The following is a 27620-nucleotide window of genomic DNA, read 5'->3' as shown; positions in this document are numbered from 1 at the left end:
CTAGAAACCTCTTTCCACCTGTTCCAACTCCTACTTCTCCTTCAGGTCCCAGGGAGCCTTTTCTGCCCCTCTAGGCTAGGAGAGGAACCCCTGACAGATGCTCTGGTTGTCTGAAAGTGCCCCGAGGGCAGGGACCCCTCACCACTGTGAAAACAGCTAACTAACACTAGGATGCTTACATGTGCCGTACACCTGGGCAAGTGCCTCAGGTCACCCTGAGGTGACTACAGCAGAAGACTTCTTACCTGCTCTTCATGTAACTAGATCTTCCAAGTAACAGCCACTCCATGTCCTCTTACCCACAGACCAGTGTGTGTAGCACACTGCTTTAAAATACAGGTTTTAGGGCTTCCCTGGTGGCGCAGTGGTTGAGAGTCCGCCTGCCGATGCAGGGGACATGGGTTCGTGCCCCGGTCCGGGAAGATCCCACATGCCGCGGAGCGGCTGGGCCCGTGAGCCATGGCCGCTGAGCCTGCGTGTCCGGAGCCTGTGCTCCGCAGCGGGAGAGGCCACAACAGAGGCCCGCGTACCGCAAAAAAAAAAAAAAAAAATACAGGTTTTATTATTATTTAGGTGAGGCAGGGCCAGCAGATCGGGAGATGACTGCCATTGAAAAGACAGTTTGTTACACTCACAGATCCCAAGAGGGAGGGTCATGCCACACAAAAGGGGGCCACACGGGAAAGCACCAGGGTCCCTCAGGCAGCAGAGGGAGCAAGGGTGAAGCATGGGCAATGGTCTTTGTTGGGGTTTTCACAGGAAGGAATGGGCAACTTAGGGTAAGCAGGCTTAGGATTGACTAGTTTGGATAATTTCAGCAGGTTCTGGGGCATAGGGAGTATCCCTAGTTATCTGGTGTGATGAGAAAACAGCTATTTTGAGTTGCTGCCTAGGATTTTACAGTATAATAGCCCTGCTCACAGCCAGAGCCTGGACATTTAGATGAGGACCTGAGCTTAGGATTCCCACCCCAAGTTCCCACTTTGCTTTTCCTGGGGCACCTTTTAAAATAACCATTTTGAGTTGAGCCTGCAGCCTCTGCCCCAACCATGTTATATGTAATAGGTGCTTGTTACCCTGCTCTTTATCTCCTGCTTGCTGGACACCTGGGACGTCGGAGCACTGCCCTTCCCCCTGCTCAGTGGCAACCCCGACCCTGGTTTCTGGGATCTGTAAGTAACAAATCTTGTGACTTTGTGTAAGTTTATTGAAATTGCAACTTCAAACAAAAGGACCCGGGGGTTTCACTTCCTCGGGGTGGGAGTTCAGATGCTGAGGGAGCTACTTGCTGATCCCATGTGGGTGGCTGGTGCCTCCTCGTTCAGCAGCTCATAATCCGCATATTCTTAATACACCCGCTATTCCCCTCTCCCCCACCCCGCCAACACATCTGGTTCCTGGCCTTGGGGTGATCAGAGCAGGGGATAGTGGTCCTGAGCATGAGAGCCTGATGGAGGGGGTGGAGGGTGTGTGGACTCCAGATTGGTTGGTTTGCACATGGAAGGCGTGCTTATAGACAACTCGGAATGATTTCCTTTCTCTAGGAACTGGCCAGCCGTGGGAGGGGCAGTCTCTCCAGGATCAGCAAGATCCTAGGTGTCAAAACATCAAAAACCAGAAACAAAATGACATGATTAATATACTCACTGCTTGGGGGCTCATAGACCTGGGTGGCTCAGCTCCACTGGGGTTGGGGGGGCGGGGGGGTGATGCTCATCTGGGTCCTCTCTGTTTATTCTCCAGCCTATTTGTGCCACCAGTACTGGTTACTATGATCACATCATTTCATTGAATAATATGTAAACCAATGAAATATGAGTGCCAAAGAAAGAGGTGTTGATACAATAAGATGAATTCTCTGGACTAGATAAAGGCAAATCGCTTTTTTTTTTTTAAATGCTATCAGTTTAGGTCCAGGCAAAACAACTATAAAAGATTGAGGGGAGACAAATCATAAAAACATGGGAGGATCTGTACTCCATTGGCTTCACAAGTGTTTTTAAAATTCTTACTCCATTTTAAGGAAATCAGACCTGAAAGTTGGGGGACTTCCCTGGCGGTCCAGTAGTTAAGACTTTACCTTCCAGTGCACGGGGTGTGGGTCCAGTCCCTGGTCGGGGAGCTAAGATCCCACATGCCTCACGGCAGAAAAACCAAAACATAAAACAGAAGCAATGTTTTTTTTTTAAGACTTTTTTTTGGGTTTGTTTTTAAAGAAACTGCATACATCATTGGAGACGAACAATAATTTAAATACCATGCAGTTTCTGTATGTACAAAACCTAGGCCATAGAAATCCAGTTTAATTTGTATTCCGTTTATACTGTCTTCCTCATACAGCCGTTGTCTGTTAAAGCAGAACACAGGAGAGTGCTCTGATAAAAAGACGAACTATGTACAGGCACCCGGGAAGCAACTGGAAAAAAGCAACTGGTTTGGGGATCAACAGACAAATGGGAAGAAAGAGTCATTTAAGGCGACCTTCGCCCACTGGCTGTGCAGAGGGAGAGCCTGAAATTCCATTCACTGAAGCACACACCACAGTTTTCATTCAGCAAATATAAATACACGTAAACAGAAGCAAAATCGTAACAAATTCAATAAAGACTTTAAAAAATAAAATAAAAAATAAAACAGGGCTTCCCTGGTGGTGCAGTGCTTGAGAGTCTGCCTGCCGATGCAGGGGACACGGGTTCGTGCCCCGGTCTGGGAAGATCCCACGTGCCGCGGAGCGGCTAGGCCCGTGAGCCATGGCCGCTGAGCCTGCGTGTCTGGAGCCTGTGCTCCGCGACGGGAGAGGCCACGACAGTGAGAGGCCCGCGTACCGCAAAATAAATAAATAAATAAATAAAAATAAAACAAACCTGAAAGTTGTAGCAAAGACATAGGTTTGCTTTATGCAAAAAAGTGAGGAGACTCCAGACAACAGACCTATACTCAAAGGAAAGACCTGGGCCTGTGTTAAGAGATCGGTGAACAAATATATATGTATATGATTGAGGTGAAAATAAAACTGTTAAGAAATTTAAGTGTCTTTTTATGATTCCTGTCTTCACCTGACTTTTCTGTTAATTGATCAACTAACAGCTCTAATTATGAGTTTCTACTGTTACTGTCCCTATCCTTATAGATGAGGAAATTGAGACTTAAAGAAACGAATTTGCTCGAGATTTGAATGCAGGTCTTTCTGACTCCAAAGTCTGTACATGTTCTAAATCACTATACCAGCTACAGTGCCTGACTATTTTAGCCATTCAGTATTTTTTGAAGAGACAGAAAGATGAGTAAGAACTGGCCCCTGCCCTTAGGAAATTCATGGTCTTGCAGGAGAGGGAGGCATGTAAATAATTCATTTTATTACATATAGTAAGTAAAATTATAGGAGTTCACTGACAGAGATAGAAGAGGGAATGGTGAACTTTCTAAGGTGTCAAGAAAGGTTTCGCGTAGGAGGTGCAAACCTAGATTTAAAACTTTTTTTAATGAATAGGCATATAGCAGGTAGAGCGGGCTCTAAGCAGAGGGGATAGCATATACAAAGTTAAAGAGAGAGGATGGTAAGATACGCTCAGAGAAATACAGAGGTTCTGTGTCTGAAGGGTGAGGTGGTAGGAGAGAGTTCTCAAGGGTCAGCTCGTAAAGGTCAAGTCAAGGAGTTTGGACTTGATCGTCTAGAAGTTTGGGGGAGCCATTGAAAACCTTTAATCAGGACAGTGCATGGCTCTGTTTGCACTTTAGATTACTCTGGTGGAAGGGGCCGGGGTGCAGACAAGGTTGGAAGATGAACTGAACTGCATTAATCCAGGTGAAAAATCGCAGCTCTCAATTGCGACAGCAGCAGGTAGAATGAATTCATTAAGGATTTTAGGAAAAACTGGTAGGACTTTATAACTAGATATGGAGTGTGGAGGCCAGCCGTGGGTCTGGGTGGATGCTGGTGCAGTCACCACGGTGGAAAATACCAGTGAAGAAGGAAACAGTGATCTCAGCTTTGGACGCAATTTAAGTTTTCTGCAGGACCTTCAAGTGGGAATGTTCGACACAGCTAGATAATTGGCCTGGAGCTTAAGGGAGAAGTTGCGGGTGGAGACAGATTGGTGATTGTCCTTATACAGGTGGGGCATGAGAGGCAGAAGCAGCGAGGGGAGCAAAGGGCTGATGACAGGAGCCTGGAGAAGGGGTCCACCGAGAAGACGACTAAGAAGGAACTTCCAAAGGGGAGAGAGAAAATCCCGGCCAGAGCGTGGTATCAGAGGTGGTAGTAAAGAATTCCAAGCAGATTTGCCAACGGTCGGTCCTCCCTTGTGCCCCAGAAGGACCAAATCAAGGGAGAGCTGAGCAGTGTCCGCCGCTGTGACCTTGGATGTTTGGGTGGAACCAAGCCCAGATCGTGGTGGGCCGAAATACCAGCAAGTTAGGAAACCAAGCAGAATACAGAACACCGGGAAACTGTCCCACATTTGAAGAGGGGAAGGAAGAGGGGGCGGTTTGAAACTAGGGTGAAAATGTGGCCATTTAATAGGGTAGGAGGCACCTGAGCTGCTTTATGGGCCAAGGAAGCCATGAGGGGGCAACTGTATCTCAGGGGTTCACCCGTACCCGAAGCCCAGGTAAAGTGAACTTCCTATTCTCCTTCCTTCTTTTCTTTGGGACCTATTCTGAGCCCTCCCTTCCTTTTTTTAAAATCAGAGTTCGTTGTCAGCTACTCCCTAATAGGGAATTTAAGAAGTAGCTCTTCCCAAGGGAGTATTCGGAAACAGCAAATGGCCCGGGAATCCCATCTGTTGCTCTTTCTCTGCTGCCACCATCCTCTAGTCCCCACCTCCTTCTCCACCCCTCTTCCCATGCTCTGGCCTTTGCCTCTGCCCACAGGAATCTAGTTCAGGCTTTTCCCCACAGACAGGAGGAGTTACCACACACATGGAAAAGCTCTTAGCCTTGGTTAACTAACTGTCAGCTCCTGGTACAGCCAGGCTGGTGGGAAGTACAACTTGGTGGGCCAAGTTGTAACCAGGCCCGCTTGAGGACGCCGTTTCTTCCACTGTTCTATGAGGGATTGACTGAGCTCGCTGTGATCCCTTCCTGTGGTGTCACTGCTTGGTGATCCATACATAGAGAAACGAGGCTTAGCCCCAGGGCTTCCTTACACCTTGGCAAGTCCCATACCTGTGGGGTATCGATCACTTTGACCTGAATTATAGGAGCTTGGGTAGAAAAAGGGGCAAAATCCTGATCAGCTTCCTGCTGACCCCTTCGGGGTTTTCTTTTCCATCCTGCAGTCACTCACTGTCCTACATATTCTGCCTTCTGAAAGCTTGCGAATGGCAAGCTAATAGAGCACTGAGCCACAAGTAAGAAGGCAGCCATAGAATGCACCCATTTCCTAGCCATACAGTCTTGGCTAGGTTAGTTGATTCCTCTGAGCCTCAGTTTTCTCACCTGTAAAATGGTATTAGTAATACCTATCACATAGTGATGTGAGTTATTCTATAACAGTGCATATGTGAAAATGCCTTGCACAGAACCTGACATGTAAAAGGTACCCGTTTAAATATTTCTTGGGCCTGAATGCTTAGGAATCCACGATACTTGCAATTTCTATAATTTTATGGAATTAATATTTGAGCATGTCGAACCTGAAAAAAAGACATCACTTTTCATTAATCTTCTAGGAACTTCAGAAAGGATTTTTTTTCTTTAGTACATCCTTGTGTTGCTTTGTCCAGCACTGGCCTTCTCCCTCCATCTGAATCAGGAACTCTATTTTTACATTCCTTTCAACTGATAAAATTGCAATGCACTGCAGTGGTTCCCAAGGTAATAGAATAACTGTCTCTCTCACTGGCTCTATTTTTTTCTTTCTTCTTTTTTTCTTTTCCCCTTGATAACAGAAAGCTTCTTTTTTTTCCCTCCAGAAAAGAAGCGACATCACCCTGTCAATGTTAAATTCTGGCAGAAATGGAGCCACTAAAATAGAAAGAAAAAAAAAACTTGGCAACAGCCAAGAAGGAGAACTTGCATAGCATTTACTTAGTTGTATGTATTTCAGGAATACAGCGTCCTCTGTAGTATTGCCAATGATTGTCTCTGTGGTCAATGCTTATTTCTAAAATAATTCTCTTTTCAGTGCACGTAGCAGATTGATTGCATTGATGGCCCCCGTTCTCTACCTCTCCTTTTGCCTTGCCACTTTGCTGTTCCCTTCACTAAAGAGATGGAGTCCATTAACCCATCTCTTGCTTTTGGACTTGGCCATGTGTCTTGCTTTCATCTGAGGGATGCTTGTAGAAGGCATGCAGTCATGATGCAAGTAGAAGCTTTAAAAAGTACTGATGTGTTTCCCCTAGTCCTTTTGGACCCCTGACATCACTGTGAAAATGTGCCCAGGCTAGCCTTTTCGAGGGCTGTGAGAGGGATCCAAGCTAAGGCCATCCTAGACCATCCAGCTCCCATCGGCTGACCCCATAGGCTTGTGAACAAAAATAAATCTTTACTGTTGTATGCCACCAAAGTTTTCTATTTGTTATACAGCAATAACTAACCGATACAGTAAATTTTGGTGCCTGGGGGGTGACCCATGCCTTCTCCAACTGCAATGGTGAAAAAATTCTTGTACTTCAAGCCCCACTGATATTATGGTTAACGGCCTGGAGAGGTAGTTTGAAATTGCCATTCTAGGTAAACTGCCCTTTAATTGTTCCCTAAATACAGCCTGTACATCCCTGCCTCGGTACCTTTATACATTTCATTCCTCCCTAGTGGAATGTCCTTTCTTCTCTCTTCTCTGCCTATTAGAATCATACCAGATCTCCAAGGACCTAAAGAAAACCAGCCTTTTCTGAATGCACCTTCTTCTCCCTTCACACCAGCCTCAAACTTTACTCCAGAAGGAGGGCACAGCTGGTGTGTCATTATCCATGCTGGACTGTTTCTCCCCAACTGCACCTCGGTCCCCCTTCCTCCCTGGTTGTCTCATGTGGCCCAGCCAATCTTGACCCTCCCTCCCACCCACTCACTTCCCCCCACTCCCTTTAGGTGCCCCACTGATGTGCTTCCAAAATTACCTTGTGGTTATCTGAGTAAACGGAAGTTTCCTGAGAACAAAGGCTTCGTATGTGCAGCACTTACAATAGCACCCAGAAGATTAAAAAAAATTGTTGGAAAGGTGGATGGAACAGGGATCTGCTGTAACTGTGGCCTGAAGCAGACTAGGCTGTTACTGACCCATCTAAATGGAGGCTCGGCCTGGGGAACTAACGTCCTCAGTAAGCTCGTCCCGTGTATGTTCTTGTCTTCGCAGACTAGGATTAAGTTGGCCTGGGTTCGGGGCCAGGCTAACTTAATCCTAGTCTGCGAAGTCACTCCCCCACCATCCTTGGTGCCCAGGCCCATGCTGGGCAGATGAAGATTCCCTTAAATGTCGCTGATATGCATTGAGCACTTTCTATGTACTAGATGTTGTTCTAAGTGCTTTCAGTGAATTAGTTCATTCAATTCTCACAGCAATCTTACGGGGCACATACTGTTAGTATCTCCATTTTGTCGATGAGGGTTAGAAAAGATTAATTCAGTGTTCTAAGATCAACTATCAAAAATACAGTCTGTGCAGACCCAGGCACACCCACCTAGAGTGTGTTATCGTCACCGTCACCGCATGTCTCCCCAGGTTCATGTCTCCTAAGGGCGCGTCTCTCGTTTCTCAGTCCTTTCCTCTGCCACGATGGGAGGCGAGGTAAGGGCTAAGAAGAGAAAATTGCTGCTTGATTATTTATTCTGTTTACTTAAATTCCCGTATCATTACCTAATGATATGTATTTCACCAGGAGGAGGCTCGTCTTTTCTTATTTTTATCCATCTTTGTTTACCTACCCATGAAGATAACTTCATAAGTAGGTAAATGTGAATGATTAGCAAAGAGCCATATGAAGCAAACTGTATTGCTCTTGGTAAGCCGTCTCTGTTTCTCAGTGGGCTGGAAACCGCACCATCGCTTCCTCTTTATCTTTGTAGTGAGAGCGCAACATTTGTCACTCGGCGTCTGAGCAACTTCAGTGACACCACCAGGAAAGGTCTCTGCTGGTCCAAATGGCACGCTTCCCACGAGTGGCATCTTTTTTTCTCTTTCTGAGTAAGTGTCATCATTCTGTAGGTTACTGTTGTCAAGGAGCTAGTCAAATGGAGACTGTTGGATGATAAAATGGGACAATTTGGTCTCTACAGGAAAAACCATGCCACACATCTCTGGTGCTGGCAATCATTTTTGACTTTTGATGATGTTCTTGGCTACCTAGACATCCTTGAGTTCCAGGAGGTGCAATGTGAGGTTGAGTCCCATGAATCTGATCCCACTGGTTTTTACATTTGTGTGTGTGGCCAGATCTGCTGATTTTGCTGGCCCTGCCTCCACCTTAAGTTCTTGGGCTAACTCAGGAAAAACCTTATGTTCTTGGGCTAACTCATCCCTGGAGATAGGAAGAGGCTTAACTCCTCAGACTGAGAGGTGATGCCTGATGTTAGAACTTGTCTAGATAAATGTGCCTTGGGGATGTGACCGGATGGAAGGAAGTGTCATGAGAGCACTTAGGAGTTTTAGGCTAACCTAAAAGAAGGTTCTGGACTTCATCTGTGAGGTGAAGTGGGAAGTGACTACTAAGAGCCTGAGAAAGGGGCAGGAAGGTTCACTTGGCTCTGCTGAGGGGCAAGTGGAAGGACCTCTGGCCCAGGGGCATTTGTACATGGTTGAACAGGATGGCGAAAGGGGAAGCTTGGGGGGAGATGCGTGAACAGATGAACTGGGGAAGGAATGAAATAGTCTCAGAGCAGACAGAGCAGGTAGCAGCTACTTTTTAGTGCTCTGGGTTCTCTTAGCATCTGGTGAAGCCCACAGACCCCAACTTAGAATAATTTTTAAATGTGTGAATTAAAATGTATACGATTATAGGGAAAATCAATCATATTGAAATAGGGTTATTGAAATACTTTCAAGTAAATTTTGATGTAGTCGTTTATTTGCTTCATTATTTATGTATTACATAAGAAGATCTGGAGGTGGTCTATTAACTACCAAACTTCAAAGTCGTAATGAGTATGAACAATATTTCAAGATATCTGCAATAGATGTGGTGTGATGTGAAAATATCTATGATTTATTGTCTACATTCATGACTGAAGAAAATGCTAAATTTCCATTAAGATTAGTGAAAATAAAGATGTAGGTTTTTTTCCCCCCCAAGCTTGTGAATCTTTTCATCCCCCCACATGGACCCAAGTTAAAAACTTCTGCTTTAAAGAGACTGGATGGAGTTAGTGAAGGGACTTGGACAATAGGGGAACTAAAAGAGCTTAGAATCAGTGTGACCAAGGCTGTGGCTAATACATGAAAAGGGTGCAGCATTCAGCTCAACGGGGTGCTTAATAAACCTTGGCTTGAGTTGAATGGGGTTCATGTCTCAAAAGACATTGGGTAGTGTAAGGTAAAGATCAGATATGGGACCTGCTGGGGTAAGAGGTGGCCTGCAGGAGGTTACTGGGACCAGTTGCTGGGTAATCAATGCCCACTAGACGGGCTTGGCAGACGTTAATGACTAGGTTCACTGGTGGGGCCCTTTGGGGACTGTTGGCTGGTGTCCTGTTCAGGTGTCTGAGTGTGATTCTCAAGTGTCTGTGCTTTGTGTCTGTGAACCATGTGTTTGGCTTGTGTATGGGGAAACTGGGCTTACATTGTGCAATAAGTCAGACCACTGCAAATTCTCTCTTTGTCTTTTCTTTTTTCCCTAGTGAGTAAGATGAAAGACCTGGGAAAAGGAAAGTAATAACCAAGGTTCAAAAAGGGGAAGCTTCAAGCCTTTCCATACCCCATTTAAACCATTACCTAAACTGAGTTATATAATTATTTCTTCTAAATTTAAACTCTTCCTAAGCACAACTTTTGTGTAGAGCCACAGTTTTTATGTGAAAAACATATATATCAGGAAGTAACTTGAAAACAATTTTGGAAGCCTGCTATCTGTCATTACAAATACAGAGGGAAAAATGAAGGAAATTAATTAAATGATGGATGATCAACTGACCAATTGCATTGTTTGGCAAATGTATACCTTGTCCTAATTAATTTTTTAAATAAATATGTAAAGACTGATGAATCCTATTAGAATATGGGGCCAGATGAGGTTAATGTCATGGGTAAATGAGCTCTTAGACTTAGCCTTGTCTGATTGGTCTGTCACCCCTCACCCTGAATAGCTGCCCTACAGATAAAAGTCATTAACATGGGAGGGTCCTGGGGAGGGGCTACTGTTTGTCTTACTGGGGCTGCATTCACGAAAAAAAAAATCCACTGAATTATGGATGGAAGCATTCTCAGCCTCCAAGCAAAAAGGGATTTTATATGGGTAAAGAAAGAGAAGTCGCTTGTTGTGTTTTGTGTTCTCCAGCTAGGTTTTGTATAAGGTGGAAGCATTGGAAGTTGCTGTTTTTGCGTATCAAAAGTGGCCAGGTGTTGGCCACATTTTATATAGGTCAAATAGCTTCCATTCAAATAATACTGAAATAGAAAATTTGGCAATCCCATTAATGTTTTTGGAAAAAGTCCACACCATTAGGGAATTCTTCGTGTTACAAAAATGGGACTCCAATGCAGTATGTCAATGCCAAGCTCTGTGTCCATCAGTCAACAAGAATCTGACCTGCTGTGCAGAGGTGACTAACCCTCTGTCTATTAAAAGAGAAAGCAACGGGTCAGTCCTCTGAGGTATTTCACTCTTTAGGAGGAGAGATATGTACAACATCCCACAGAAAACAGATGTATAATAAGATGCTTCAGTGTATGTATGATTCCCCATGCATGGCCATTTGAATTGGCCTCTGTCAGTCATTCCTTTTTATCTCCACAATACCTATTAAACCTTCACACTGTTTCTTCCGCTTTTCTGAGTACCCTCCCAATCATGTTCTTGACCTCGTGCCTCTACTAGCACCTTATGCCATTCATCATCCTCTCTCTGGCTTCATCCATGTCTCCCTTCTACAGCTTCTCTGCCCGTAGACATGTAGAGGTACCTGTGTCTATCCTCCCTCACTGCTCTGCCCACGTCCATCTACTCTTTCTAAATGGCACCCTATTCTATCTCTTTCCCTTCTCCATGACGCTTCTTGAAGTAGTTTATGCTTCTTGCAGTTGCTTCTTACCATTGAAATACTCTGCTTCTGCTCTATGGAAATCTCTTTTACAAAGATTTCCACTGACCTCCTCATCATCAAACTACAAAGACTTTCGTCTGCCTTTAGAGTCCTTACCCTCTCAGCTGCATTCAGCAGTGCTGACAAGCTCTTTCTGCTTGGACCATTTTGCTCCTTTGGTTTTCAAGCTACTGCGTCCTTGCTGCCCTGCCACCTGATTCTTCCCTCCCTGATTCTTCCTTCTGTAGGTTTTGTTCCTCATCCTATCCCCTAAAGAGAGAGATCCTCTAATAATCTCTCTTCAGCCCTCTCCTTACATTCCCGAACGCTTCCCAGTGCTTACATGTAACTGACATAATCTGCATCTACAGCCCAGAACTCTCCCTAGTTAACAAGCATTTACAGGAAGCAGTGAGGAAACAATGGACACAGCCAGGAATTTGACATGTGTAAATCCAAGTTCAGTTCTGGCTGTACCATTTACAACTTTGACATTGCTAAATATGGGAACATCTCAGAGTTCTTAAGAGGACTGGATTACAAATATTTTCAAAGGGTTGAGTAGATTTTAAAGTATAGATAGATAGATATAGCTACAGATATAGACATATATTTAAATATTATTTCCAGATGTTTGCTGGATTTCCTTCCTGATTATTCCATGGTACTCTAATTTAGTATTTCCAAAATTAAATGCACCATCTTCTCCTTCACCTCCGAAGGTACACAACAGTACCTTTTCCTGAAATCCTTATTCCTGTAAACAGTGCCATTATTCCCAGTCACCCTTACAAAACCTGGTATCATCTTTGATTTCCTCCTGCCTTCCATCCCTCCATCTACCCCTTCTACTTCCAAGCATCTAAGACACTGAAAAACTCTATAGATCTTATCTCCACAGTGGCTCTTAAATTATAGCCACTTTCTTTCCATTTCTATTGCCTTTATCACTCCTCTTCTGGGCTACTATCATTACCTGATGTCTACTTCTAACTCCATCATCCTATACACTTCAGGTTAATTTTACTAAGACCTTTCAAATACTTTCAGTGGGTTCCCCATTGCCTAATCAATCAAGTCCAAACTTTTAAACATGATAGTCAAGCCCTTCATGCTTTGGACTCAAAATTCCTACCCACTCTTACCTCTTTCTATTAATCTTCATGTAACTCTCCCCTTAATCCAACTGATTACTCTCTATTTCCTGAACAATTCTTTTGATTACTACTTATACAGTCTTTTCATGAAATCTCCTTCACCTAAAAGGCCCTGTCTCTCCACTTAACTTGTCATAACCTTCTCCAAAGTCCATTTTTAATACTATATCTTCCATACACCTTACCTATTTCCATCCCCCAAAATGTAATGTCTCCTTCCTTCAAATTCCTCAAAGCGCTTTTATCATATTTCTTTCCAGGACAGATGACTACCACCCTACTTGACTAAACTGTAAAATCAAGAAGTCAGAGACTGTCCCAAACTCATCTTCATATCTTAGTCCTTGAAGCATCAGAAACACTATAAGTGATTGAACAAATATTTATTGAATTAGTAGGCGAAGCAGTAGAAAATGAAGTGCTAGTTTTCAAAATAAAATGTTTCACATGTGGTACCATCTCTCCGAAAAGTCATAAAAAATGTTAAGTGTTGCCTAGACACCAAAAATAACATTGTGGAAACATGTCCTGACATAAACATCTTAGTGGTACCTCAGAAATCATATTTTTTAAAACATTTTTATCTTGAAATATAACATATAAGAAAAGTTAATAAAACATAAATGTGCAATTTAACTAATACATAAAAAGTAAAAACCATGTAATCACTATGCAGGTCAAGAAATAGAACATTGCTAGGACCCTAGAAGCACCCACCCACCTTGCCACACGTCCCATCCAGACACACACACACACAATCACTTTGCTGACTTTCGTGGTACCTACTTCCTGGCTTTTTTTTTTAATAGTTTTACCCGCTATGTTTGCATCACTAAACAATACAGTGTGGTTTTTTTGCCTTTCTTTAAATTTTATGGAGGGTATAGTCAAAAAGATTCTAAAGTGTTCAGCATCTTTCATTAAACACAGTGATCCACGTTTCTGCAACCAGTTGCAATTCACTCACTTTCATTTCTGTATAAGATTCCATTTTATGAATGTACCACAGTCTGCCTGTTCTACTGTTGATGGACATATGAATGGTCTCTAGTTTGGGGGCTGTAATGAACACTGCTGCTGTGGATACTTTTTCACGTGTAGCCTGGTGCAGTGCTCACGTTTCTCTAAGATGTATGTCTCTAAGCCTGGCTAGCATTGCTGACAATGTTTTAAATTGCCTTTGTAGTACAATTTTTTGGTAAATAATATTTTAAAATTTTACTACTGTATGGCATGGGGAACTATATTCAATATATTGTAATAACCTATAATAGAAAAGGATCTGAAAAAGAATATATATATGTGTGTAACTGAATCACTTTGCTGTACACCAGAAACTAACACAATATTGTAAATCAACTATACTTCAATAAAAAGTCATCTGTTTTGAAAAAAAATTAAAAATTTTTTCTCATATGGTCCAACTTCTATTCCTAAATGCTTATTACAAAAAGAGCCTAACATACATATATCACATTAACTGGGATTTATGAATAAATTAGTATATTTTAAATGATTACTGGAAATTTGTGTGATTGGTTGACTGATTGCATATTTGTTTTCCAGTTTTGCATTGATTGTATCCATATGCAATTTTTAGTTGACTGTATCAGGTGATCTCTTACCCTTTCTCCCTATTTTTTTGCAGGTCCCCTCCTATCAGAATTGTCTTCATTCTAAAATTCCTATACTCAGCCTATATTCATGGTCTCTGTAATGTCATTTTCCCCTCTCTCACTTTTTTTTCACTCTGGTCTCCTTTACTCTTTGTCCTTGTGGATTCAACAAATTCAGCAGATGCTCTGCTTCTTCCATGCCTACTTATGAACTCTATTCTGTTAATTCTGTAATACCAGCAATTGCTCCCTGTTGGACCCTTCTGATGTCTTTCCACTGGGCCCTAGGCCCCGAGTGAAAGATCTAGCTCACCCTGTGGCATCTCTGTCATTTGTTCTTTGTTCTTTCTGTTACACAAAATAAACTAGGCTTTAATGTTAACATAATAAATAAATACATACCTTTTAATTTCTAAAAAAGTCTTGATTTTGAAAAGGTGTATGTCAAAGGAACTGTTACCATTGAATAAGATTTTCTCCTTTAAACCTAATACTTAAGATTTGTCCCAACAGGAAACATTCCATAGTGGTCCCAACTGAAAACTTGGGGTAAGAGAACAACTAAACTAAATCTGATCCCAGATCCTGTTGGACTTGACAGTCATCTTGTATGAAGCTTTTCAATAAAGCTGTAGTGGCTCTTTAAAAAATTACAAAATGAAAAACCCTCCACGGTATAGAAAGGAAGTGCTGCTGCTTCTTCAGATGCTAATTTTAGCTAGTCTTGCATCACACCTGGCCGGGAGCTACAGATATTTCCAACCAACCAGCAGGAAAAAGCATGGCACCAGGAGCAGTGCCATAAACTCTGCCTCTCCAGCAATCATTTCTGTGAGAAAAGCTCGATGACAGGTACCTAGGAATTGGAGGCTTGAGGAAGTATATCGAGGAATTTTCCCCTAAAATAATGTAAAAGGTGAATTATTATACATCGTATTTACTTCAGGTGCACTTAGATAAGCAGATATGTTTTATGAAAGTGGTCATGTTACATTGATGAAGCTAAACATTTTTTTTTTAAGAGACTAGAGATTACTATGGAAGTTAAACTTATAAAAGAACAATTAACTCGGGCTTCCCTGGTGGCGCAGTGGTTGAGAGTCCGCCTGCCAATGCAGGGGACACGGGTTCGTGCCCCGGTCCGGGAAGAGCCCACGTGCCGCGGAGCGGCTGGGCCCGTGAGCCATGGCCGCTGAACCTGCGCGTCCGGAGCCTGTGCTCCGCAACGGGAGAGGCCCGCGTACCGCAAAAAAAAAAAAAAAAAAAAAAAAAGAACAATTAACTCATCAAGCCATTCCACTGCTCCTCATCCTGAAGAAGGTATTGAACATTTGAGTTGATTATAGCTAATAACCTGCGATCTCATTTTCTAGAATTGTAATACAGGGAGCTACATAATGTGGCACATTGGGAACTGGAGCACTAATCTATTTTTATTCCCCTTTCTTTCTCCTACTTGCAAGCTAAGCTCAGCACTGCCCAGAGAGAAGTAACAGTTCAGAAAGGACCGCTGTTCAGAGCTGAAGGTTACCCCATTAGCATCGGCTGCAACGTAACTGGCTACCGGGGACCTTCTGAGCAGCATTTCCAGTGGTCTGTTTACCTGCCGACAGCCCCGACCCAAGAAATCCAGATCATTAGCACCAAGGATGCCACCTTCTCTTATGCAGTGTATGCACAGCGGGTGCAAAGTAAGGAAATCTACGTGGAGAAGGTCCAGGGTAACTCAGTCTTTTTGCACATCGCCAAGCTCCAGATGAAGGATTCCGGCGAGTATGAGTGTCACACACCCAACACTGATGGAAAATACTATGGGAGTTACAGTGCAAAGACGAATCTAATTGGTAAGCTGTGTGCCCTCCTCTTCTAGCCAGCCCCTGAGAAGCCAGATTCTCTCCATCAACACGATGCCTTGCAACGTGACATGACTTTATATTGTGCTGTTTGTTTTGGCAAAAGAGCCCACATACCCCTCTGGATATTTTGGAGTTTGTCACAAATAGGTATCTCATATTCCCTAAAGCTCTTAATTCATTTTCCCAATCGACTTTGTCATGAAGAGTTAGATAGTACGTGGTCTTCCCAGGCCTTGCCCACAGCTATTCATAGGTCGATAATAGCACAGCATTAGACAAAGCTTTGAGAGTTCTCATGTCTCTTCTCAGAGGCAGAATATTAACTTGATAGAAGAGCCAGTATTAATATATTTAATATATGTTTATATATAATTAATATAATACCATAGGAAGTAAGTCATTAACTTGGAAGTAATTACTCTCAAACTACCATTCTCTAACATAGTTACCTATGGGGCAAGGGTCATATTATTTGAAATTACCCTTTTGTCCTTTTGCCTAGAATATCTTATTACTCCCTTTTCAGCCTAGCAAACTCCTACATATACTTCTGAACCCAGTTTAGGTATTACCTCTTCTGTGAAACCCATTCTGTCTCAGGCAGTATTCCCATCTTTGTTCTTTCTTGATGCTCTGTTCACACTACTGTTATTAGTACTCACCCAGTTTATGTGGTAATTGGCTACTTACATGACCCTCTCTGACCTCACCTTGAGCTCCATGAGAAGAGAACATTTACCTCACTCTCTAGCACAGTGGTTAGCTCTGAGTAGATGCTCAATAAACATTCATTTTTGAATCTAAGTGTTGCTTTCACATAAACTTAGGCTGTGTGATTTCCTTTGAGGAAGGAAAGAATGGTAGGGTAGTAAGATGGTTTTCGAAACTTTGGTAAGGGTTGCATTTTGGCTCTGAATGATAAATTGTAACAGATTATTTCAGAACTTTATTTTATAAAGGAGCAGGTGAAGGCCCAAGGAAGTGAAGTAACTTCCTCCAATTCATGGAGTCAAATAGGGACAAATATAGGATCAGAATATAGTCTTCTAGCTCCCAGTGCTTTTCCCATTTAAAACCTCTGTGTCTGAATAGCTAAATTGGTTACAGCCTATGCTAAAAATGTAAAATCAGGGTCAGTACAACAGTGAACCAATAGCTTTGCCGAGTTCCCTAGTCTGTATGTATATAGATGCCAATGTTCCTGTTGGCAATAGGGAAAGCATACGGCTGGTGGAAAACCGACTCAAAGTATGTACTGTACAGATGTTGGGTCAGGGCGCCATCTTCATCTAAGGAGGCTAGTCTGACAGGTACTCAGTCAATTACAATCATTCCTTTGCATCCAGTCATTCCAGATACCCTCTCTGCTGCCATGACTTCCCAGACTCTCAGTAAGGAGGAAGGTGAGCCATTGGAACTTACCTGTGAGTCATCCAAAGCCACAGCTCAACATACTCACCTCTCTGTCGCCTGGTACCTGATGCAAGATGGAGAAAGAAGCCAAGCCAGCAAGATTATCTCCCTCTCCAAGGATTTTATGCTGCTCCCTGGGCCCTTGTATACAGAGAGGTTTGCAGCTGGTGACGTGCGACTCGACAAGCTTGGGGTCACTACCTTCAGGCTGTCCATAGGGAGACTTCGGCCCTCAGATCAGGGTCAGCTGTTCTGTGAGGCAACTGAATGGATTCAGGATCCGGATGAAACCTGGACTTCCATCACGAAAAAGCAGACAGATCAAACAACTCTGAGGGTCCATCCAGCAGGTAATTATCTTCTCGGGAAATTCATTAACAGCTAGTAGTGGGTATCTGGATATCTTTCTTCTTCTTTTTTTTTTTTTTTGGCTGTGCCACGTGGCTTACGGGATCTTAGTTCCCCGACCAGGGATTGAATCCGCGCTCTCGGCAGTGAAAGCGCGGAGTCCTAACCACTGGACCGCGAGGGAGTTTTCTCTTTTTGTTTTTTTCTAATCTTTTGTTGGATCAAAAATATCATTAGAGGGCTTCCCCGGTGGCTCAGTGGTTGAGAGTCCGTCTGCCGATGCAGGGGACACGGGTTCGTGCCCCGGTCCGGGGAGATCCCACATGCCGCGGAGCGGCTGGGCCCGTGAGCCATGGCCGCTGAGCCTGTGCGTCCGGAGCCTGTGCTCCGCAACGGGAGAGGCCACAACAGTGAGAGGCCCGCGTACCGCGAAAAAAAAAAAAAATCATTAGAAAGTTTGAGTAAATTTTGTTTTTGTCATCTGGGAAGCATAAGTAAGAAGGACAGATTTGGGGCTCCATCCACGGGAGGTTTTCTATGGGATAAAATCTGTTGAATGTTAGGTAGATTCCACAGCCATGCATGGAAATAGTTTTGTTGCCATTCTTGCCAGGCTCTGTGTAAGCACTTTATCTATAATACATTATCGAATTTAGTCCTAACAACCACCCTCTGAGGCAACTAGTCAAGTCCCCATTTTTGAAACATGACCCTGAGCCTCAGCTAAATGCTCTGCCTTAGCTCGCTCTGCTGGAGCTGGCGTTGGAAGACAGATGTATCTCTCCAAGGCCCTCTCCCCACAGACACCTGCGCCTCAGAGTAGCCTATTTCCAACGTGAAGCCTTGTCTTAGTCACTGCTCCTTCCGCCTTACCCCGTTTCCTTGGAACGATGTCACTCTTCATGAGCCATTGACACTTTCGCCAAAGCAAGCAGGAAGCCTCCATTTTGATTCCTGGTCTCTCCACATGGGATTTGGTCCAGTAGGAGGAGGTCTATAACCATATATATCCCTGCTAAAAGCAATGATCCAATAGTGGATCATTGAAGTTTTCTTTCTTTTTTTTTAGGAGTGTTATTCTATTCTATTAAAAATTGTCCTGATGGTGGTACGTGTCCAAATTATACTCAGGGAGTCCTTTGGAGACACATCACATGTGCTTCTTTCCCCTCCCTTTGAAAACAATTTTTAAAAATGTAAAACTCTTTATTTTAAAATTTTATTTATTTAGATCAATAAAAGTTGTATACGTTTAAGGTGTGCAATATGATGTTTTGATATCTGTATGCACTGTGAAATGACTACAATGAAGTTCACTAACATACCCGTCACCTCACGTGGTTGTGTTGTGTAAGTGGTGAGAATTCTTAAGATCCTTCTTAGCAAATTTCAAGTAATACCACACAGTATTACTAACTGTAGTCACCATGCTGTACATTAGATCTCCAGAACTTATTCATCCTGCATAACTGAAACTTTGTACCCTTTGACCAATATCTCCCCATTGTCCCCACTCCCCCAACCCCTGGTAACCACCATTCTACTCTCCACTTCTATGTATTCATTTTGTCAATTTTTAGTTTCCACAATATTTGTCTTTCTGTGTCTGGCTTATTTCACATAGCAAAATGTCCTCCAGGTTGATCCATGTTTTTGAAAATGGCAAGATTTTCCTTTTTTTCATGGCTGAATAATATTCCATTGTGTATATATACCACATTTTCTTCATACATTTATCCCTTGATGGACACTTAGGTTGTTTTCATATCTTGGCTATTATGAATAATGAACATAGGGGTGCAGATATCTCTTTGAGATACTGATTTCATTTCCTTTGGATATGTACGTGGAAGTGGGATTGCTGGGTTATATGGTAGTTCTACTTTTAGTTTTTGAGGAACCTCCATACTGTTTTCTATCATGGCCATACCAATTGACATTCCTTGTACACTAACAGTGTACAAGGTTTCCTTTTTCTTGTCCATCCTCACCAACACTCGATATCTTTTGTCTTTTTGATAATTGCCATCCTAACAGATGTGAGGTGATATCTTGTGGCTTCAATTTGCATTTCCCTGATGATTAGTGATGAGCATCTTTTTCCATATTTTTGGTCACTTGTATGTCTTCCTTTGAGAAATGTCCCTTCAGATCCTTTGCTCGTCTTTATATTAAGTTATTTGGGGTTTTTTTTTTTGGTTTGCTATTAATTTGTATGAGTTTCTTATCCATTTTGGCTAGTAACCCTTTTTCAAATACATGGTGTGCAAATATTTTCTCCCATTTTGTAGATTGTCTCTTCACTCTGTTGATTGTTTCTTTTGTGTGCAGGATCTTTTTAGTTTGATGCGATCCCACAATCTATTTTTACTTTTGTTGCCTGTGCTTGTGGGGTCATATCCAGAAAATCATTGCCCAAAATAATGTCAAGAATGTTTTCCTTCTATTTTCTTTTCTTTTTCTTTTTCTTTTTCTTTTGGCTGTGCCATGTGGCATGTGGGATCTTAGTTCCCTGACCAGAGACTGAACGTGTGCCCCCTGCAGTGGAAGTGCAGAGTCTTAACCACTGGACTGCCAGGGAATTCCCCCTTCTGTTTTCTTCTAGTAGTTTTTCAGTTTCAGGTCTTATGTTTAAATCTTTGATCCATTTTGAGTTTATTTTTTTAATATGGCACGAGATAGGGGTCCAACTTCATTCTTCTGCATGTGGATATCCAGTTTATTCAACACCATTTATTTGAAGAGACTATCTTTTCCCTGTTGTGTATTCTTGGCACCCTTATTGGAGATTAATTGACATAGATTCATGGATTTGTTTTTGGGTTCTCTTTTCTGTTTCATTGGTCTATATGGCTTTATACCAGCACCATACTGTTTTGATTACTGTAGCTTTGTAATGTATTTTGAAATCAGGCATGTGATACCTACAGCTCTTGCTCAAAATTCTTTGGCTATTCAGGGTCTTTTGTGGTTCCATATGAATTTTAGAATTCTTTTTGTCTATTTTAAAATGCCATTAGAATTTTGATAGGGATTGCAATGAATCTGTAGATTGCTTCGGGTGGTATGGACATTTTAACAATATTAATTCTTCCGACCCATGAACATGGGATATCTTTCCATTTATTTGTTTCATCTTCAGTTAGTTTCATCAGTATTCTATAGTTTTCATTGTACATGTCTTTCACCTCCTTGGTTAAATTTATCCCTAAGTATCTTCCTCCTTTTGATGCTATTGTAAATGGGATTGTTTTCTTAATTTCTTTTTTGGATAGTTCATTGTTAGGGTATAGAGATGCAACTGATTTTTTTTTTTGTATGTTGATTTTGTATCCTGCAATTTTACTGAAATTCTTTATTAGTTTTAACATCTTTTGGTGGAGTTTTTTTTGGTTTCTATATGTAAGATCATGTCATCTGCCAACAGTGACAGTTTTACTTCCTTTTTTTCCAATTTGGATGCCTTTAATTTCTTTTTCTGTCTAACTGCTCTGGCTAGGACTTCCAATACTATGTTGAATAGAAGTGGTGAGAGTGGTCATCCTTGTCTTATTCTTGATCTTAGAGGAAAAGCTTTCAGCTTTTCACTGTTAAGTGTGATGTTAGCTGTGGACTTGCCATATATCACATATGCTTTTAACTTCGGAAAATTCCACTGGATATGCTCAGCCAAAAATGAGAGCAAGAAATCACAATTTACATCGATTCAACATAGTATAAAATATTTTATTTAAAAAGATACATTACTGTGTACTTTACACATTATGCATACATCTTGCTTAATAGGATTGCATTCAGAAAATCATGTATGTTGTTCTTTCTAGGTGATTTAAAGAGTAGTCAAGGGCATTTTTTAATTCTAGGCATTTCTTTGGCTTACCTTCTCCTCAGAACTGATCTCCCACATGAAATTCAATCCCTGTACTATCCTAACAGGAGGTAGCATCTCTCTCTGGTATTGAAAGGATAGATGCAGTGGCCTCTCTATATATCTGCCTTGCTTTTGTTTCCTAGTGAGAGATTTTCAAGTCAACATCACGGCTGAGAGCACGGTTCCTGAAGGAAAACCCTTAGAACTGGTTTGCCTGGTCATGGGCGGTGGCCGGGACCCACAGCTTCATGGCACTTGGTTCTTCAATGATATTGAAATGGCCCACATTGATGCTGGTGGAGTTCTGGGTCTGAAGAAAAACTATCAAGAAAGAGCAAGTCAAGGACAGCTCCAGGTTTCAAAGTTAAGCCCCAAGTCTTTCTCTCTCAAGATCTTCTCTGTGGGGCCAAGGGATGAAGGTGCCTACAGATGTGCCGTGGCGGAGGTGACAAGAGCTCAGATGGGCTCCTGGCAGGTGCTCCAGAAAAAACAGTCACCAGACAGCTACGTGCACCTGAGGAAGCCAGCAGGTATGTGAAGTCGGGGCCAGACACGATTGGGCTGCTTTTAGATGCCCTCCTTTGTGAGTACAGGATGCCTTCATGGACACAGGGGAGGTCTTCTGAAGTCAGGTGTCAATCAGATCACTTTGAGGTGGAGTGGAGTACTGCAAAGGAAAGCACCCAAACCAGCTGAAGACCTGAGTCCTATTCCTGAGCCATTAAATGGGCCATGATCATGAACACACTATGTACTTCACCTCTAAATCTCAGCTTCTTCAACTGTAAGATAATGACATCTAATCTGACTGTCCTTAAGTACCTTCTTGCCATCTTAGATTCTTTGATTCTATTTGCTGTTATTTCTTATTTTTGTCCATTGGGTATTCTTTCAGCAGAGAACACCTGTATTAATGAAGCCCTCTGTCTCCTTGTTGCGCGCGCGCGTGCGTGCGCACGCGCGCGCGCGTGTGTGTGTGTGTGTTTTGAGTAGATTAAGAGGCAAGAGCTTACACTTGCCCCCTTCCTGGGAAATAAACACCCACGTTACCCCTCCTACTCCTGCGACATCTTTCATCAATTCTCTATTATCTTAAACTGATACTAAGTCTTAATTCTGCACCAAAGCCTGACTCAGAGTAAGAAAAGAAGAAGTAAATGATAGTGGGCAGACTCTATTGCCTGTATGTTGTTATGATGTCGTGAGATGCCTATCCCAATGGGTCTGAGTATCTGGAAGGCCACTCAGGTCTTGTTTAGTTTCTGAAGGCTGGGTGACCTTAAACGTGTTTGAATTATCAGTGCTTTTTGTGTGGAGAGAAAACTGATAAATCCGCAAGTAATATTAGGATCCTCTGGGCTGGGTATTAAATTCAAAGTCTAGAAAAATGAATTGCCCCAAATTTTTGGTTTTGCAAAAACCAAAATCAAAAACAAACTAAAAATGAAGATATCCTTGTTGTACTTGCTCACTGGAGGCCTCTCCAAAGATAGAAACATTCCCCTTCCATCCTCTTCTCCATCACCCCCTTTGCTGGGAGTGAAGACGCACAGCTTTGGCCTAGAGTGGCGAGCCAGGAAGTGTGTTGGTGGTAATTTTGACACTAAACATTTGTTCTGACTTGCTAGGATTCAGAAAAAAACTATGTAGGCGTGTTTACATATTTACACAGAGCTAAATCTCAACTTCGTGTATCTGTCTCTGCTGGAGCAGATCTGTAAATCTTTCATAAACTCAGGACATAGGAATTTGTGCTAAAGAGACCTAAAGGTGTGCTTCATGGCACACAGATCACGAGCCTATCAAGTAGTTGGTCTTCCCAAGCTAAAAATAATCCTTTGTGCAGGCTGGAGTCCAGCCTGTTTCTTTTTACGTAGAATAAAAAAAGGTTATTAACAGATTTATTAAAGATCCTGTGGAGCATTTGGTTTTGAAACTCAAACCATTACTTCAAGTATGAGCAGAGTTTTATCACTCCGTGAATGTTTTAAACAGAAGAGGGTACTCCCTACTGCTATGCATGTATACCTTACGCATGCGTGGTGAGTGTGTTACTTCTTACCGAGAGGCAGTAACGACCACAGTAAACTAAGGAAACCACAGTTAAAAAGACAAAACAAAACAAAATTGAAGCTGGTTGAAGCTAATCATAATGGTTATATTTGAGTAGTGAGATTATGAGTAATAATTTCCCCTCTAATTTCTAAACTTTAGTTATGAGTCTTTTTTTTTTTTTTTTTTTTTTTTTTTTTTTGCGGTACGTGGGCCTCTCACTGTTGTGGCCTCTCCCGTTGCGGAGCGCAAGCTCAGTGGCCGTGGCTCACGGGCCCAGCCGCTCCATGGCATATGGGATCTTCCCAGACCGGGGCACGAACCTGTGTCCCCTGCATCGGCAGACAGACTCTCAACCACTGCGCCACCAGGGAAGCCCATGAGTCTATTTTTAACTTGAAAAAAAAATTAAGTATAATTATGCCTCTAATACCCAAAATTTGGAAGCAAGTTATATATATGTAATAGATAGATAAATAGATATAGATATATTAACCTATTTGTGGACATTAGCCTTCATTCTGCCTTTGTAACATATACATTTATACATAAAGTGCTTAAAGACTGAACTCCTTCCTCAGCAGGGAAGATCAATTTGCAGATTCATTTAGATCCTATTTAAATTTCTAATGCCAGTTCTATTTTGTTTTCCTGGGAATTCCCTGGTGGTCCAGTGGTTAGGACTCCATGCCCGCACTGCCGAGGGCCTGGGTTTGATCCCTGGTCGGGGAACTAAGATCCCACAAGGCCAGAAAAAATAAATTTGAAAAAAAATCTATTTTGTTTTCCTTTTCTGGCTTTGAACTCCTCTGCTTTCACAAAGTGCCTATCATGACGCACTAACGCTAATAGCTCACCTTTGCTGGGTACTTCTCCTTGCCAGCCGGGGTAAGCCCTTTGCATGTACCATTCGTTTAGTCCTCTCACAATGCATAAGGGAGGTGTTATTATTACCCCCATATCTACAGGAAAGGAAATTGAGGCGTAGAGAGGTCCACTATGTTGCCCAGGATAATTCTGACAACAGTGACCTTGACCTGAAGCATGAGGCTGGGCTGCCTAGGATGCATGAGCTTGAGGGATCTTTACATTGCCCACAAAGCACCCAGGACAAGGCCTTGCACAGGAAGTATCTGTTGAAGGAATGTCTGCGTTTCTACACATCTTTAATTTCCCATCTGGAAGCCAGATTTACATTTATTGTTTTACACTATAGTTCAGATATAGGAAGGATCTCGCTTCAACAATATATATGAATGAATATATGATTTGAAAAAGAGAAATGTATATGTATGGGTAAATATATATATTTAAAAAATACTTGGGGGGGAAATGTATATATATATTTATTGTATATATATATATATATTTATATATACATACATTTTCCCCCAAGTAATTGTTTTTTAGTGGCAGTATTTTGAACAGAAATATAATTAACAATACTCCTTCACTGTTCAGAATACATACCAATTAGGGGAAGGTAAGTAAGAAGAGGAAGGTCATTTTGAACTGTGAAAGTCTGAATTCTAAAAAACTAAACACGGCTTCATTACTTTCAGCCTCATACACCAACTGTAATTAATTTAACAAAATATTACCAGATGTTTTCCCAACTAGATGTTCCTAAGGAACAAATCACTAAAAATTAGGGCAAATTATAAATGGTTTAAGTGTAACTAAGTTCTCCTGGTATTCTTTCTGCTGTTTCTACTATTTAAGTGTTGATGAAATCTTTTTTTCTGCGGGTGGTGCAGGAGTGAACAACCTGATCGGATTTGTCACAAAGTTGTCAAGTCCTAATTAATGAGATTTCACCGTTTTTTAGAAAAAATTTCATTTACTTGAAATAATTTTTTCTTTTAAAATCTGTAATCCACAGCAAGATATGTGGTCATGTCTACCAAGAACAGGAAGCAAGCAGTGTGGGAAGGAGAGGCGTTAACCCTTCTCTGCAAGGTAGGTGGAGCTAAAAGTCTCCTGTCCGTGACCTGGTGGCACATCCCACAAGACGAGACAGAGCCGGAGTTTGTGGCTGGAATGGGGCAGGACGGCACCATGCAGCTGGGTGCCTTCTACGGGCAACTCGATAAGCACAGCAACACAAGGCTGGAGAAGACGGACTGGGACACCTTCCAGCTGGAGATCACCTCCACCACCATCACAGACAGCGGCATGTATGAGTGCAGGGTGTCTGAGATGCCCCGGAGCAAGACCAGAGATCAGAGCTGGGCTCAGATGTCAGTCACTGTAAAACCTCTGAGTAAGTGTCAGGGAAATCCTTTTCTGAACTTACGCATCTTCAGTATCTTCCTTCTGCAGTGGAATGCTGTGGAATTCGATTGTGTGTCACCCTGAATCCCCTAGTTATGGTACGTGTACCCCAGGACACAGAGCAGAGTCTCTGGCTACCATGTCTGTCAGCTGATCTCTGAAGTTTACTCATCTTTATAGAGATCATCGTTAGAGTGCAACTTGTAAATTGTTATTCAAGGCTAAAAACAAAATCGTATGAATTGGAATAGACTTAGAAAAGAGATATGCCAAGTGGAGCGGAGCCTCATGCATTTCAGGCTTCTGACAGCTGCAGCCCTGGGATTGCAGAGTCTCTTGGAGCACGTGCAAAAGAGTGATGGTGCACCAAGGAGTGGGGATGAGGGAAGGAGGCCAGCCAGTGGGGCCGGGGAGCACCCCACCCACTCAGCGGCAGCTGTCTAAGCAGCAGACTGGAGAAACACTGCCTGTTTGTTGTCTCTGCTGAGAACACTCTTTAGAAGAGGGTCAACTTTAGAAAATTGAAGTCAGACTTCAGGACAGACTGTACTGTGAATCAGTTTCTACCCCCACGTATTTGATACTCCCAGCGTATGAACACATAGTTCAATGTGAGGAGGCAATGACTAGGACAACTTGTACCTCGATTTGCTGAATGTATTAGAAATTGTGTTTCACGTTTCTGCCCACAGAGTCAAGTTTACATGTTAGTCTGATGAGCCGTCAACCACAAGTGAAATTAACCAACACCTTTGACCTGTCCTGCATAGTGGGTGTTCGCTACTCTGACCTCAAGGTTCTACTCACCGTGACATGGCAGTTCCAGGCAGCTAGATCTCGAGCCTTTGATCTGCTTCTTCGAATCACCCATAATGGCACTATTGAATGGGGGAACTTCCTACCCCAGTTCCAAAAGAAGACAAAGGTTTCACAGTCTTTATTTCGTTCTCAACTCCTAATCCATGATGCCACCGAGGAAGAAGCAGGAGTTTATCAGTGTAATGTAGAAGTTTATGACAGAAGTTCCCTACACACAAACGGCCCCGTGAGGGCTTCTGCCATCTCTCACCCATTGAGGATCACTGTCACTTTACCAGGTAAACACTACTTGAAATTAATCCTGCTTTATTTTTAAACATTCCTCCCGTTTAGGGTAAGTTATAGAATTAAAGCATAGAATACCTTTTCCCCAAGTTTGTATTATAAGTAAGCACCATATGTAAGTGATATACAGGAAGGGAGGGGGAGGGATAAATTAGGAGTTTGGTATTAACAGATATTCACCAGTATATATAAAATAGATAAACAATAAGGACCTACTGTATGGCAGAGGGAACTATATTCAATATCTTATAATAACCTATAATGGAAAAGAACCTGAATAAAAATATATATGTGTATAACTGAATCACTTTGCTGTATACCTGAAACATTGTAAATCAACTATACTTCAATTTAAAAAAGGAACCAGAAACAAACACACACACACACACACACACACACACACACGCACACACACACACACACAGAGGGATATCCAGGTTAACATTAAGTCAATATGCACAAAATGGCCATACTGGTTTTTGTTTTTGTTTTTCTTTGGCTGTGTTGAGTCTTTGTGCCTGAAGGCGGGCTTTCAATAGTTGAGTTGAGCTAGGGCTACTCTTCATTGCGGTGCGCAGGCTTCTCATTGCGGTGGCTTCTCTTGTTGCGGAGCACAGGCTCTAGGCGCGCGGGCTTCAGTAGTTGTGGCATGCGGGCTCAGTAGTTGTGGCACACGGGCTTAGTTGCTCTGCGGCATGTGGGATCTTCCCAGACTAGGGCTCCAACCTATGTCCCCTGCACTGGCAGGTGG

At 42.4% G+C, this 27620-nt stretch overlaps 1 protein-coding gene across 1 annotated transcript in view; it reads left to right on the top strand.

Moving 5' to 3' along the window:
- The first annotated feature begins 8085 nt into the window (after positions 1-8085).
- The window catches only part of CD101 (CD101 molecule), a 34427-nt gene continuing 14892 nt past the window's right edge, over positions 8086-27620 (top strand). The window contains exons 1-6 of the mRNA XM_030869172.3: positions 8086-8128; positions 15415-15795; positions 17154-17570; positions 21583-21969; positions 25374-25754; positions 26458-26862. Coding sequence (XP_030725032.1) covers positions 8086-8128; positions 15415-15795; positions 17154-17570; positions 21583-21969; positions 25374-25754; positions 26458-26862 — 2014 coding nt within the window. The remainder of the gene's footprint in view (positions 8129-15414; positions 15796-17153; positions 17571-21582; positions 21970-25373; positions 25755-26457; positions 26863-27620) is intronic.

This window comes from Globicephala melas, chromosome 1 (assembly GCF_963455315.2).
Source record: "Globicephala melas chromosome 1, mGloMel1.2, whole genome shotgun sequence".
In the NCBI taxonomy this organism is placed as follows: domain Eukaryota; kingdom Metazoa; phylum Chordata; class Mammalia; order Artiodactyla; family Delphinidae; genus Globicephala; species Globicephala melas.
The sequence above is the reverse complement of the archived record's forward strand: the minus strand, read 5'-3'. Positions and strand labels throughout refer to the sequence as shown.